General features: G+C 32.8%; 1 protein-coding gene across 1 annotated transcript in view; it reads right to left on the bottom strand.

Annotated features, from left to right (window-relative positions):
- The window catches only part of LOC140445795 (uncharacterized), a 65323-nt gene that overhangs the window by 24558 nt on the left and 25346 nt on the right, over positions 1-15419 (bottom strand). The window contains exon 3 of the mRNA XM_072538142.1: positions 1936-2189. Coding sequence (XP_072394243.1) covers positions 1936-2189 — 254 coding nt within the window. The remainder of the gene's footprint in view (positions 1-1935; positions 2190-15419) is intronic.

The raw sequence follows: 15419 nt of genomic DNA, 5'->3' as shown, positions 1-15419 counted from the left end.
CACTTTGCAAAATTTAAGACTGCTGGTCCGTGCATTATCATATTTGATGGTGCAAGCTGTCATTTATATCACATTATTGTAGAAACTGCCGAAAGATACGAAATCACTTTATACTGTTTACCTAGTAATACTACTCACTAGCTCCAAACAATGGACAAAGCTGTATTTAGAGATTTTGAATATTACTGGGATGATAAAGTTATAAAATATTGTTCTATCCATAGGGATCGTGTTATTACTAAACAGAGATTTGGGGCAATTTTTTCGAGTGTACAAAGCAATGACACCATCTAATATAAAATCGGGGTTTTTTTTCAACAGGAATTTATCCATTTAACCCAGAAGCTATCCCATAGATAGCGTTGTCAAAAACTAACGTTGGTAATAAAGCAGAAGATTGTATCCCGTCAACAAACGGGCTCTGAAAAATTATCAAATTTTTGGATGAATGGATGTATGGATATTTTTGGATGTATGTCACAAAAAAATTGTTGAATTTGAAACAATAACAACCCAGATGAAGAATCAGGGGGAAAAACAATCATAGTCCACTTTTGGTTGAAATTGAGGTAAAGAAGTTTACTAGTGATGAATACATGTTACTTTCGGATGGTAGGGAGTAAAGGGAAAAACATTTAGATTCGTTTTATTACAAATGTTAAATGAAACGGTGTACTGGAGAAGAACCGTCATAGTCCGCACGCTGCTAGGGAATAACCGTTAGGGTCCGAAGGTGCCCCTCTGTATCACAGCATTACTGTGATTCTCTTTCTTAGTTTAGCGACTTCGTTGATGTGTTTCAGTGTGCCAGTTGATTCTATTTGAACAATAGTACATTGTAGGGCATAGTACATGGGTAGGGCCAGATTGCAAATGCCACCGTTTTCGTTGTTTTGGGAATGTCAATGAAGCCAAAAGGCAACGCATTTTGACTAAATTAAATGAACTTGCTAACTACGATGATCAGAATCGGTATTTAGGTGGTCTGATAACCGTTCTCCCAGTTATGCGTCGACGAATTCGAGTGGTTACAGGGACTCCTAATCTTGCTTCTTATTCTTACCGTGTTAGGAGTGGCCCTGATAGAGACTTTCGTGATGTGCAAGTATGTTTTAAAACATTATTATACATTCATGGATATTCTGCTTTCCGAGTGCAAAGAACAACCGATTTATACGGTTGAGATAAAATAATTTTTTTGTTAAAAATAACAACATTTAATTTCAATTTCTGTGTTTGTGGACTCAGACTGTTTTCCCCCTGACCCCTCAGATGAGATCTAAGAGTCTCCAATGCGTCTTGAAAATGTTACTGTTTGATGTAAATTTTAGGTTGGCGGCATCATCGGTCTGGTCAAGCAATTATCGTCAACGGTGAGCGTTACAGGTCCATGATTTCAAACTTCTTTTGGATGAATTAATTGGTATCGACACCAACGATATGGTATTTTAACAAGACTGCACTAAGTGCCACACAATTCAGTCAGTAGACATTGCACACGAGTGATTTGAAGGCATGGTTATGTCACGTGCAGGTGATATGAACTGGCCGCCGAGATCGTGCGATTTTATTCAGTTAGACTTTTTCTTGTGGTTGCAGGTCCATAAGATTAAGCACGGACCTCCAAACTAACGTAACTCATGACATTGATCAAATTCAGTCTGTTTTATGCGCCAAACTCATTAAAAATTCGATCGTTTGAACGATGTAATATTCTACCTATCGATCTTTCAAAAGAATAGAAAACTTCCATGATACCTCACACACACTTTGTGTTACATTTATACTTAAAAGTAGCAAGCGTGTACACACAAGGTGTAGGTTGTAAATGGAGATAATTGTTTATAATATATTATAGTTTTTAAATTCACGTTTACCATAACAGTTATTTTAATAAATTGTACAAATTAGTAAATACTGCAAAAATATACATACCACTAGGCTTAGATTGAAATGGAGGAATGTTGGCAGGATTGGTAGGAATCTCTTCAGCATCCTTTTCGATTGGAGGAATATGCGCAGGTTTTGGATTAGGATATCCTCCCACGAAGACAGGATTTTGAGGATTGTTTCTATAAACAACACCGGGCTGTTGAGGTACCAAGAAATTGCCTGGTGGGTTTCCTGGGTTGATCAAGATTGGTTGTCCTTGCCCTCCGGCTCCGTAGAGAAGAATAGATGGTTGAATTCTGTAATTAATAAAGTTTTATTTTATTGGATTATCTTAATTTATTGTTAATACATTTTAGTTAGTGTGTATTTCTTTTTAAACCAGGTATTGATAAAATTGTGCGGGTAAAAATACAAATATCCGATATTAGACCAGAGAAACAGAAACACAGTATAAATTTATTACTCATTTACGTATTCTTTCAATAGATATCCATATTATCGGACGTTGGCGATCGCCATGGCTTCACGATTTTCTGGAATATGAAAAAGTTTTGTGCGTGTTTGATATTTTGGTGCAGTTTTGAATGTTTTTTAGCCAAAAATCTTGTTTTCTACCCACATCCCTTTGATTTTCTTCTTCTCCAAAATCATAAAGCTCGTCGTTTAGAATTTGCAAGAACACATATTTAGTGGAATATCGACAACTGGAAAAATGGTTTTTCACTGATGAAACCAGAATCCTATTATGGAATCCAGATGCTCGAAACCACTTCTACAGAAGAGTTAGAGAACGATTCGCCCCCTGTGATGCTTTGAGGATGTACTAGTTGGGAGAGACGGATGACTGGTGACTCTTTCGTTCAAAACATCCTGCAAGATCATTTTTTGCCATATGTTTACATGATTACATTGTGAGTAATTATCTTGATGAGGTCCGAATTAACTCAAAGATTAGATTGCCATTTAGCCCGGATGTAAATCCAATAGAGCACATGTGGGATTAGCTAAAACGCCGTATACGACAAAGAAATCCCGTTTCAAATACGATAGAGCAGCTCCGGTTTGCTACACGGGATGAAAATTTATATGCAAGCATGCCGAGAAAGATGCAAGGTGTAATAAGAGATAGAGGAGGGGAATACTCGTTATTGATCATGCACTTCTTTCTGTTAAAAAGACTTATTTAAGCAATTTAAATTAGCTTTTAAGTTTAGAGTAAAATAACCTCATTTACCTAACATTAGGTATTATTTTTTTCGCAATTTTCTCCGCATAAAAACTTGGTAATTGTTAATTAAAAATTGTTAAAATAAACTCTTTTTCAATGGGCACTGATATTGTAGCGTTTTATATTTAATATCTATATAATAGTATAAATTCTGTTTTAAGTTTTGTATTCAGTTGTTTCAAAATATATATGTTTTTGTCTCTGTTACATTGTCAGGTAGAAAATTATTCCGGTTAAAACTAGGAAACGAGGACGTTTAAAATAGTCAATAAAATGCGTGTTGTTTATCTCGTAGTAAAGACGTATTAACGCTGAGAATATTTTTTTGTCTTTATTTACATTAAAATTCCCCTATTCTCTGTATGTATTGTGAGATAAAAAATTTCCAGTTACCCATTTTAAAAGTAAATATTTCAAGATATTTTTTTGTCGGTTCGTTGCTAAGAACGAGGTCAAGAGGGGTATTTTGTTTGTTTAGGTTCGTAGACCACAAACTGGCTGCGAGACGTGAAGGGAAATTATTTGGCGTTGAATTTGTAAAATGTCACGCAGATAAGGAGTCGAGCAAGAGATTTCAGACTAGAAAGATGTTTGGACGATTTTGAATCAGGAGTCGATTCATTTTTTTGTGTTATATCTTAAGACCAGTGAAAGGTTGGCTAATACTCTTTTGCAATAATGCAGTTTAGAACAGAGTATCAACCATAAGATTTGTGCAGTACACCGGAACTGATGAAATTAAATGATTATATAGGATGTCCCACCAGCTTTGTTGTCGTTTGCTTGCTTGATCCAACCCCATCTACGTCAGATCTTCGTTCCTGAGTATGGAAATGGTTTCCTTTTTGTTCCAGTTGAGAGTTTTGTCCTTGCAGCTCCAATCCCAGAGATAGTAGCAAGTTTTTCAAAGTTAAGTGGCAAAGTTTGTGAATTAAGGTTAATTAATTATTTATTAGTTATTATTATTATTATATTAATTATTAACTAGAAATTAATTATTATTAGTTATAATTAATATATTAATTTTTCCAGAAAAAATAGAAAGATTATTTTTGATAATTGATGATTGCTTTCATTAAAATAAAATAATTTGTAATATTTAAAGTTTTATATTGTGTTAGAGGCGTGGCCAACAAAATGTCATAATTTATTCTGTCTTACAATGTTATGTTGACATATGACATTTTGGCTTAAATCTGCTGTTGTTGTAAAACAATTTTAATTTGATTATTATATAGAAAAGATATTTCATATATAAGGTTAATTTTAAGATATTTTCATAAACAAGGATATCCTTAATTTTTAATAATCTAATTTGGCCATATTAATAAATAACCTAGGAACCATTTCGAAAATTTTTGTAACAATCTCCTTTGTAAACAGATAAGCACGTAAGTTTTTGTTAATTTTGTTTATATGTTATTTAGTATGCTTCTTGTGCAATCTGTATTTTTGATAACTGTTTGTTTGAGACAAAAATAAACGTTTGATTTGTTTCTCTGATCCATTTTTTTGTTTTTATTTAGAAAAGTCTCCTAACTCTTTTATGTATTCTTGATTTTAGGGAAGAAGAATTTTTTTTTTCCAGCAGGAAGTTTTCTTCAATTCGACGTCCGAATAAAAATAGCTAGAGGTAACCTTGTCTGCCATATCTTGTTTCGTTTTTGTTCCAGGAGATTTATGTAAGTATCCCTTTGTTTCATTGTGTAGTTACCCCAATCCGACCCCTTTGCCATTTATTTCAACTTATCCACGACCCAGCTCTCCAACTAAACCCTGAGTGCCCGTTCGCATACGTTTCGAATTATTTTGCTTGCCCTATCTCAACTCCCTTAGCTTCTGCCCCCAATTTTTCTACCCCTATGTTCTTACCCTATGGTAGGCAAAATAAATTTCGTTACAATATTCTCCATACTTGAATACCCTAAAATATATGTAATTCTACATGGTGAATGATAACTACGTGGTATAGCAAACATACAATTTTTTAAATGAGACACCCTATATATTTTTTTATATTTGTGTTCCTGTCATAATTCTTGTTCTTATTAAATTGGGCTTTGCATTAATATACAGAGTATTTAACAAGTTATGACCATTTTTATTTCGAAATCCCTATGAAATCAACATCATGTATATAAAGAGGTAATGCATAAATAATTATTTATTTTATATAAAAAGGTAAACAATATATTGCAGTTTTTAATTAAGTTTAATTAAAATCATTGACTAAAATTTGTATATAGGGTGAACTACAAAACGAAATTTCGATTTTCTATAAATTAATTATTAATTTTCCATAAATTAATAGATCACCCTATATTTTATTTTTTAGAAATATTGCGTTTATAATATTCTTTAATTTTTATATAGCATTCAATATACCTAAACTCAATATTTTCCGAGATATTTTTAGTTTTTTTCAAATTTCGGGAATAAATTCAATTTTTGTAAGTAGAAATAAGTATTGAGTATTGAGTGATAATATAGCAAAATTATTTTTATTCAATAAGTAACTAACAAAAAATATAAACCCTGTATACAAATTTTTGTCAATGATTTCAATTAAACTTAATTTAAAACATACAATACATTGCTTACTCTATTACAGGGCTTCTTAAACTGTGGGTCGCGACCCCCAGGGGCGTCGCGAGTTTACTGAAAGGGGGTCGCAAAGATCTGATACTTTTCAATCATTATAAATAAAATTTTAAAATTTTAAAATTAGTATACACACTACGTACAAATATAAATACAAATAAAAATCATACAAAATATTATTGTAGTTTTATTATAACTATTTTTTAAAAAAAGTGGCAATGCAAAACTGTTATGTAGGGCCTATAAATGAAAATATGGAAGTAGCATTTAAAATAATAAATACAACGCGCTCCTCGATTTTCAACTGAACGTTCGACATTGATGTCTGGCCGCCGGCGCCAGTGTTTGCAAGATAACTTAGTGATTATAAGTACCCAGACGCCGCGTCGCCTTACAGCTTACACATACAATACGGAAGTATAATCAAGCTAGGCTAGGCGAATCGGCATATTATTTTTATTAAAGAATAATAAAAAAAATTAAATGAAAGCTTCTTTTTCGGCGTCTTTGTGATACGGTGCCTTTGTGCGCTGCACACTTTGAACACGCCATGCGTCGGGGTTGATCTGATCGTAATTTGTTGTCATTGCACTGGTAAAGATTCGAGTGTAGTTATTTTTCTGTTTGTACTTCAGTTTGGACTCAGCTTTGTCTTCGTAGTGACATGTGTGTATTTATTGTGTAATTTTCAGTTGGTGTTTTTAATTATTACGTTAAAGTTCAACTACATTTTGTTTAATTATTTATTATTATTTAACCATCATGGATAAATGGCTAATTAAAATTCCAACTAATAAGTCTGCCACGCCGTCGCAACCAAGTTGCAGTGCTTCAAATCCGACTTCTAGCAAAACAAATAAAAGAAAATATGACGAATCATATTTGCAGTATTGCTTCACATGCTCTTCTCACAACAATGAAGAACAACCAGTGTGCTTAATTTGCAAAGAAGTTTTGGCTGCAGAAAGCATGAAACCGTCAAAACTGCAACGACATTTGAATACTTAACATGCAACGTTATCAAAAAAGCCAATAGAATATTTTGAGCATCTTTTGCAAACATCAAATAAAGAAAAGAACAGTTTGGAGAAGTATGTTACTTTGAATGATAGATATCTATTGGCATCGTATGAAGTTTCGTATTTGATAGCAAAAACGAAAAAGCCGTTTACTATTGGAGTGCAACTTTTACTACCTGCAGCTATAAGAATGTCTGAAATTGTTCATGGAAAACAGTATGTTGCTGAAATTAGTAAAATTCCATTATCAAATGACACTGTGTCCAAAAGAATTTCAGACATTAGCAATGATCAATTTCAACAGCTTCTTATGAGGCTTAAAGATAGCTCAAAGTTTGCAATACAACTGGACGAGTCGACAGACATTTCAAAAATGGCACAGTTGTTACTTTTTGTAAGATATATTTATGAGGGAAGCATCCATGAAGATATACTGTTTTGTCGTCCTCTGGAAGGTCATACTCGTGGAAAAGATATATATAAAAAAGTAAATGAGTTTTTTGAAAAAGAAGGATTAAATTGGAAAAATTGTGTTGGTGTGTGCACGGACGGTGCTGCAGCAATGACCGGACAAGATCTTGGTTTTACAGCATTTGTTAAAGCTAGAAATAATCATATTACATTTACATATTGTATGATTCACCGAGAGGCACTTGTTGTTAAAAAAATTGCACCAGAATTAAACACTGTGTTTTTTGATGCAGTCAAAGTCATTAACTTTATTAAAAGTCGAGCACTTAATAGTCGATTGTTTAAAAATTTGTGCATTGATATGGATTTGGATTATACAAGTTTATTGCTACATGCTGAAGTTAGGTGGCTATCAAGAGGTCGAAGTTTGAAACGATTATTAACTTTAAAAGATGAAGTTCTTATATTTCTAATAGAGCAAAATTCTAATTTGACCGACTATTTTCACGATAATTTATGGCTTCTCAAGCTATGCTATTTGGCAGATATTTTTGATAAAATCAATGATATGAATTTATCAATGCAGGGAGTCTGCGTTAATATGTTTATGTGAAAAAATAAACTTGAGGCCTTTGTTAAAAAAATTCTTATATGGAAGAACAGAGTGGAAAGTGGATCGCTCGAAATGTTTCCATTTACTGACGAGTATATAATTAGTAACAATATTTCAAAAAAAGATACTCCCATAACAAAAATTATAGTTAATCATTTGAAGGATATGGAAGTTTACATGCATAGGTATTTTCATAATGATATCGATACACAACAATGGATTTGCAATCCATTTTCAATCGAAATGGAAGAAATTAATTTTTTAAACTTAAAAGCACAAGAAGAATTTGCCGAATTAACAAGTGATACTACCTTGCGACTCAAATTTTCTCAAGTGCCTGTGCATGAATTTTGGATAGAAATCAAATCAGAATATCCCCTACTATCGAAAATGGCAATGAACAAATTACTGCCATTTTGTACAACATATTTATGTGAATCAGCCTTTTCCACATTAACTTACATAAAATCAAAATACCGTTCAACTTTATTAAAAGTTGAAAATTTATTACGATCTGCACTAACTCAAATTGAGCCTAGATTTAATTATTTGTGTAAATATAAACAATCACATCCGTCACATTAATATTGTTTGATGTTAATAATATGTTTTTATTAAAAAAATTGTTACAAAAGTTTATTTTTTCTATTGAATATATAGATATAGTTTTATGTCATTCTATTTTTTGTGTTTTATTACGACCGATATCCCGTCAACGTTTCCAATTATATATATGTGAAATGAATGGGTACGTATTCTTTAATCCTTATTTTATTTACATTGTAAAATAGTGCAATATTACATCTACATCTACGGTTAATATTTATTTCATTATATGGAGGAGAGGGTCGTTTAAAATTTGGTAAGCTTGAAGGGGGTCGCTATATAAAAAAGTTTAAGAAGCCCTGCTCTATTATATAAAATAAATAATTGTTTATGCATTACTTGTTTATATACATGGTGTTGATCGAAATAAAAATGGTCATAACCTGTTCAATACTCTGTATAGTAATGCAAATCCCAATACTATAAGAACAAGAATTATAAGAAGAATACAAATTTGAAAAAAATATATAGGGTGTCCCATTTAAAAAATTGTATGTTTGCTATAACACGTAGTTATTAATCACTCTGTAGAATTCCACATATTTTCCAAGTATGGAGAATATCATTGCCTACATTTTTTCTAAATAAGTTTTTTGGATATTTTATACCATAATGGAATTATCGATCGATGTCCCACTAAAAACTCACCCTGTATATATGAATAAATCAACAGAATATTTAATATTTATCTATAAATAATTAATGAAAACTTAAGCACACTTCTTTACCTAACGACACTTTAATTTCAACATTTATTATTTATTTCATGCGTGCATACAGGCCATTACAATTAACAATTAACTAGAACGGAACAAAGTTAAACAAAAAACACGACAGTGACTGTTGTCTCCGTTCTCCTAAGAGATTTTTTGAACCCAATAGCTGTTTTTTTTTTTAGAATTACCCTACATAATTAACATAACTTTTGTGTTTTGTGTCGTAACGTTGCTGTGCTGGCATTTGTTTTTTAACTGAAGATGTAATAAAACTTTTACAATTGTGAAATATGTACTCCTTCACTTACAAAGTATTGTATTCGTTTTTGATTGTAATCAGTCATGTTACAAGCTGTTTTATATTATATTAAGATTGTACACACGTCTATACATTTTTTAGAATTCGCTTCGATATCCACCTCTATTCTCTACATCAATAATTATGTAAATTCTAAATTTTTTAAACGATGCGATTCAAATATGGATCTAGTCGGAAAATAAGGAATCATCCTGTCTACTTAAGACAATATTGTACCTTGAAGATTGACTCAAATACTACAATCATAAATTATTATTACTCCAGTTGTCAGAGACGAAAATGCCACTGAACCTCTAAAAATCATACAAACAAGCTGAATTTTGCTAACAATTTCAATTTGGACACCCTAGAAAAAATGTAAAAAAGTTTGCTACTTTTACTCTCCAGCTTCCTCCTAAAATGCCCCCTCGTACAGGGGTCCTCCTCGTATAGGACAGGGCCCCCTCGTACAGGATAAAAAAATCGGTTTACCAAAAATCTGTATGTGTAGAAAAAAATGTTTTAAATAAAAATTGTAGATAATTTAAATAAAAATGTTTATTAGCATTTTTTGTCTAGAATAAACAGTTCTCACAGAAACAACGCTTGAAGCGACCGGCGATTTTAACCCTTTATAGGGCAGAATTATTTTTTGGTAATATAAACAAATTCTTTGCAGATTATAGATAAGGAATGATCCGTTATTGAACTTTCATTCGTATTTTCATTTTATTTTCACTCCTTGTTGTTTTTTTTAGGTGGTTGAAATTTCGACCACAGCCTGATTAGATATGTTGACTTTGGTAAATGTAGTTGTGGTTCCATAATCGACCACAGAAAAAAACACATTAATTAAACATTTATATTATGAAATAATGGAAAACATTGAATACATAATGCAACCTGGCAATCTGAGCATTTAATACTTGAACGTTTTGGCTTTGCTCTCGTTGAACAGAGTGCACAACGTCTTGATGTTCCTTTTTCTGGCATGTGATTGCCAACATCGCTTAGTCTCACCGTGCTTTCAACGCTAACAGAATTAGTGGTTGCTCCCATTTTCTTCAGTTTATTTCTTCCTATTGTTACCTTAGGTCCTGGTCTCTTTCTGTTATAGAAATCACCTATGAGCTCGTTGCCCAATACACTTCTAAAATACAGGTGACTCATTGGTTTCGATTTAATGGACCTCATTTTCATTGTAGTCTTATAAGTTATATATGAATTTACCACTGCTGCATCAATCAAATAGTAAATAATCTTCATATACCATCTTCGGGATTTCCATGAAATTGGATAAGAAGCATGAAGTTGATCGAATAGATCGACTCCACCCATATAGCGATTGTAATCACTTATGGCTTTTGGACACTTAACACTTTCTTGTTCATCATTCGGTTTTCTTCGCAAAACTGAAGTAATCTCAAGTGGATTATGCATAGTACTGCCGACTAAAACGCATTTGCGCCCCCGATCTTTCCATTTAACAACAGACATATCATTGGACATGAAATAATCGTGTTCTCCCATTTTCATTGTTTTGTCCTTTCTCATTTGTTTTGGAAAGCCTTTACGATTTATTCTAAAAGTTCCACAGCAGAACAAATCATAGGTTAACATTTTCTTAAGAAGAGGAAAACTCGAGAAAAAATTATCGAAATAAATGCAGTAGTTTGCGCCTCTAAGAGACTCGGTAATGTCTAATACCGTTTTAGCGCCTAAACCATATTCAGCATGTTGTGATTGAGATTTGCCTTCATATATGCTAAATTTGTGCACGTATCCAGTTTCGGAGCATGCAAGGACCCAAACTTTAAAGCCTCTTTTTATGGGCTTTTCCGGCATATATTGTTTGAGAGAACTTCGCCCCTTGAAAGCAACCATACTTTCATCTACCACAACATTTCTACTTGTATAAAAGTTCTCTTGAAAGCGTTGCTGCAGTTCTGTTATCAAAGGCCTTACTTTGAACAGTTTGTCAAAATTGGGGTTATTTTGATTTCTTTCCATGTTTTCGTTATTGTTTAGATGGAGAAAACGAAGAATTTTTAAGAATCGTTTTTGCGTAAAAATTTGCGAAACTCTTGGCACGTGCATGTTAATATCAGTTGACCAATAATGTCTCAAACTAGGTAGTTTATGAAACCCCATGATTATAAGAACCCCTAGAAATGCTTTCAGTTCTTCCTCAGTTAGGTCGAGATTATTATGATTTTGTTGTTGAGCATAGAGATTTGACTGTGTAATTATATTATGGTGAATTTATATTGACCGGTTTTGCTGGGCCAAATGGTGTGGTAAACGGCGCATTCGAATATTTTTGTGCATCAGAAGCGTTCTTTCTCCATTTATATGTATCATCGCACTTTACTGTGTTCTCTTGGTTCTTTTCTATTTCGTCTTCGCCTGAGGAAGTATCGACGTCGTCAAAAATGCGATTTGTTCTTACCTGAGGGTGGAAAGCTATACCATCCATTGAGTCATCTGAATCAACATCAAGAAATTCAACCTTGTCATCATTAGACAATGAAGTAATAGTCGCGTTGGGTGCAACCGACGTTCGGTTGGAAATAGGAAGATTATCTTCTGCATCAGAATCACCCTCAAAATCTGAATTTATGGCTTGTTGATATGGAATACCATCTATGTAATCAAATAAATCATCCTGAGTCATATTTTGTAAATTTTCAAGTATATTGCGGTGTTCCATTTTACTGCAAAAGATACGTACATTGTTGTATACAAATACTTGAAAAATTTAATTATTTGATCTACCGCACAGCAATTTAATTCTTGGAAATATTATTCAAGTAAGTCAGATTTACGTAAAAAAAGAATATAATTGTATAGATTTAAAATAAACAAGAGTGAAAATACATTTCAATAGAACAATTGTAAAATCAGCATGTGCTACTTTGAGGTTATGTTTAGTAAATCGTAAAAAATGGAAAAATCACGCAACGGTTATTTGTTTAATACCTTTATAAGAACTTGCGACAAAACTTGAAAAAAAATGGGAAACGAAAGCTGTTCTCTTTACCTTTAAAATACATTTTCATTTTTGTCGATAGGACACTCTGATCAAAAGATATCGAATTTTTACCGTCGAGTTGATACAAATTTTATTAAAAATTTGTTTTTAATAAAATTCTACACAGAAAGTGTTAATAAACATTTTTGTTCAAAAATATGTCAGCTACATTTTTGAAACATTTTTTTTCTACGGCGGCGTAAAGGTTCGTGGTAAATCGGTTTTTTCCGTTTCCCTCTCCCCCTGTGATGGGGCGTTTAGGTGTAAAAGTGGTAAACTTACTTTTCTGCATATTTTTAAATGTCGAATCTCTTTGACGACTGGACTATATGTACAAATATGAATATTGATTCAACGTTTCGAATTTTAAACAGAGAATTCAGGAAGTATATGGCCGTAAGTATCCTTCAATTTCATTCCTGTTTAATTAGTTTTCTTTACTGTTGTTTCATTTCGATTTTTCTCATATAAGGTTTTGTTCTAACATTATAGTCTAGTCGTAAGAGATTTGGTCGAATAATCTGTTTGTTGGTTGTTGCAGGGGTTGTGTTATGTTAACTATGGTTAATCTCTAGTGTTGATTCTTTTTGTATCACAATTTTATCATTCTGTTTTTTCTAGATTTACGTTAAGGAAATATTTCTTACTAATTTGTGTTAGAACTGATTTATTTAGGTTGTTTAAAGTATTTTGTTTTATTGAAACTACAACTGATTTATTTTTTCGAACGATGAACAATGACCATATTTTGGAAGATCAGAGCCAATGAACACCGAGGCTACAAAAAAGATTTATCTATAGTTTTAAGAGAAATAATTACAAATTACTGTTGCTTAATGATCAGATGTGATTTCAAATCAAAGAGAAACTTAAAAGGTAAAAATCAGAACATCTTCTAACATACATATTATGGACAATCACTGAATTTCTTTAAATTTTTTTCATTTGAGTAAGAGAAACTTACGTTTATCAAATAATTAGTAAGCAATTTATTTATTTTAATATACAAAAGAAGCATCTGTTATATGGGAGAAATTTTTATCAATAAATAAAAGCAAAATTTCAAACTTTCGTGATCATTGGGAAACTAGAATAAATCATCAAAACCATAAACAGATGATACAGAATACTTAATATTTGAAATTTTATTACGTAACAAAATTAGATAAATGTAAGTCTTAATGTTACAAGATGTTGCTAGTAGACGTTTATATCGAAACAAAACAGTTTGAAGTTTAAACAGTGGACCGGAAATTAAAAAAATATCAGCGGTTAACATTCACATTAAGGTAGACAGATTTTAATAGATAATGTTACACAAAAGTGATTATTTTTATTTAAACCAAATAACTTATTGGTGTGGTATTTTAGTATATATAAAAAATTTAATTTATTTTAAACCGCAGAATTAATGGCGGACAGGATGGAGGTGTACCCATAAATTAATTTGGTGCAAATAAAAACTAGATTAAAAACCAATCTACATTACCAAATACTTCAGAAACAAGCGGGGTTAGGGTAAAAGTACACGGGAACAAATTCTGAACCTGAGACAACTCATTGAAAAGTCTAGAGAATTTCAAGTACCTATTCTGCTTCGTTGACTACCAAAAGGCATTTGATTCTGTAAGCTGGATAAATCTGTGGTCCATTTAAATAGAAATGGGCACACCAATGCACCTGGTGACACTTATTAAAAAACTTTATCAGTCAAATATAGGAACAGTACGACTAGATCAGAAGTTCTCAAACCGATTCAAGACCGAGAGAGGTGTTAGACAAGGATGCGTGTTGTCACCTGACTTATTCAACATTTTTGGTGAACATATCATGAGGATGGCTTCAGATGGATAGGCCGGTGAAGTAACAGTGGCTGGTAGGAAAATCTCCAATTCAAGATTTGCGGATGACACTACACTTATAGCAGCAAATGATCATCTCCTGCGAAGAGTTGAGTACGAAAGTAATAAAATTGGTCTGAAAATTAATAAAGCTAAGACAAAAATTATGGTGGTCGACAGACTTCACACTATTCAACTGACTAACATGTTACAGGAATACCAGATAGTGGACAGTTTTGTCTATCCCGGGTCTAGTATAACTAACGATAGTAACTCTGAAGCAGAAGTTTGGAAACGTATTGATATGGCAAAAACTGCGATGAGTCGCCCAACAAAAGTTCTCTCAAAATATCAAGATAAGACTGGTGAATGCCCTGAGATGTGGTACTGGAGAAGAATGCTGCGCATACCTTGGACAGCTCAAGTCCATAGTCGTTGATCTGATGCAGGTATTGTGATATCATGAAGCTATTAGCTAAATTTCCCAATGTTCCTCCACGTTTTTCTATCTTCTGCCATTGGAGCACATTCTGACAATGGAGCGCCAATGGTAGCAACAATATGGTCCTTGTATCGTGTGGGAGATCTACCTCTATTTCTTTTGCCTTCTACTTTTCCCTGGATGGTAAGTTTTTCGAGACCATTTCTTCGAAGCACATGTCCAAAATAGCTTATTATTTGTTCTGATATTTGTGTTCTTAGTCTTTTCTTTATGTTTAAACCTACTTGAGATTAAAAAAAGGCTGTTCATAATATGTCTGCAATGTATTCTGCAATTTTTCGGTTACGTGATTCGCAGAGGTGACGACAGTTTTGAGAGATTAATTGTTTCTGGAAACGTTCCGGGAAAAAGATCAAGAAGACGATCACCAACTAGATAGTCCGACCAAATTAAGAATTCAGCGAAAACTCATTTTGCGAAGATCTCAGAGCAGCTGAATATAGAGACCACTGGAGAAAAATTTTTAGGAATATTGGAAGAAATCACGATTCTTAGTAACGGGGAAACTACAAGAGAGAGAGAGAGAGAGAGAGAGAGAGAGAAACACTAGAAGTCATCCCAGAAAACTGGTAATTAGGAATCATACTTCCTGTGTATACAAGAAGGGAGACAGCGACTCCCGAGAATTATAGAGGCATCTTCTTCTTTAAGTGCCGTCTC

This window comes from Diabrotica undecimpunctata, chromosome 7 (genome assembly GCF_040954645.1).
Source record: "Diabrotica undecimpunctata isolate CICGRU chromosome 7, icDiaUnde3, whole genome shotgun sequence".
NCBI classification, from domain to species: domain Eukaryota; kingdom Metazoa; phylum Arthropoda; class Insecta; order Coleoptera; family Chrysomelidae; genus Diabrotica; species Diabrotica undecimpunctata.
This window is presented reverse-complemented; position numbering and strand designations above follow the sequence as displayed.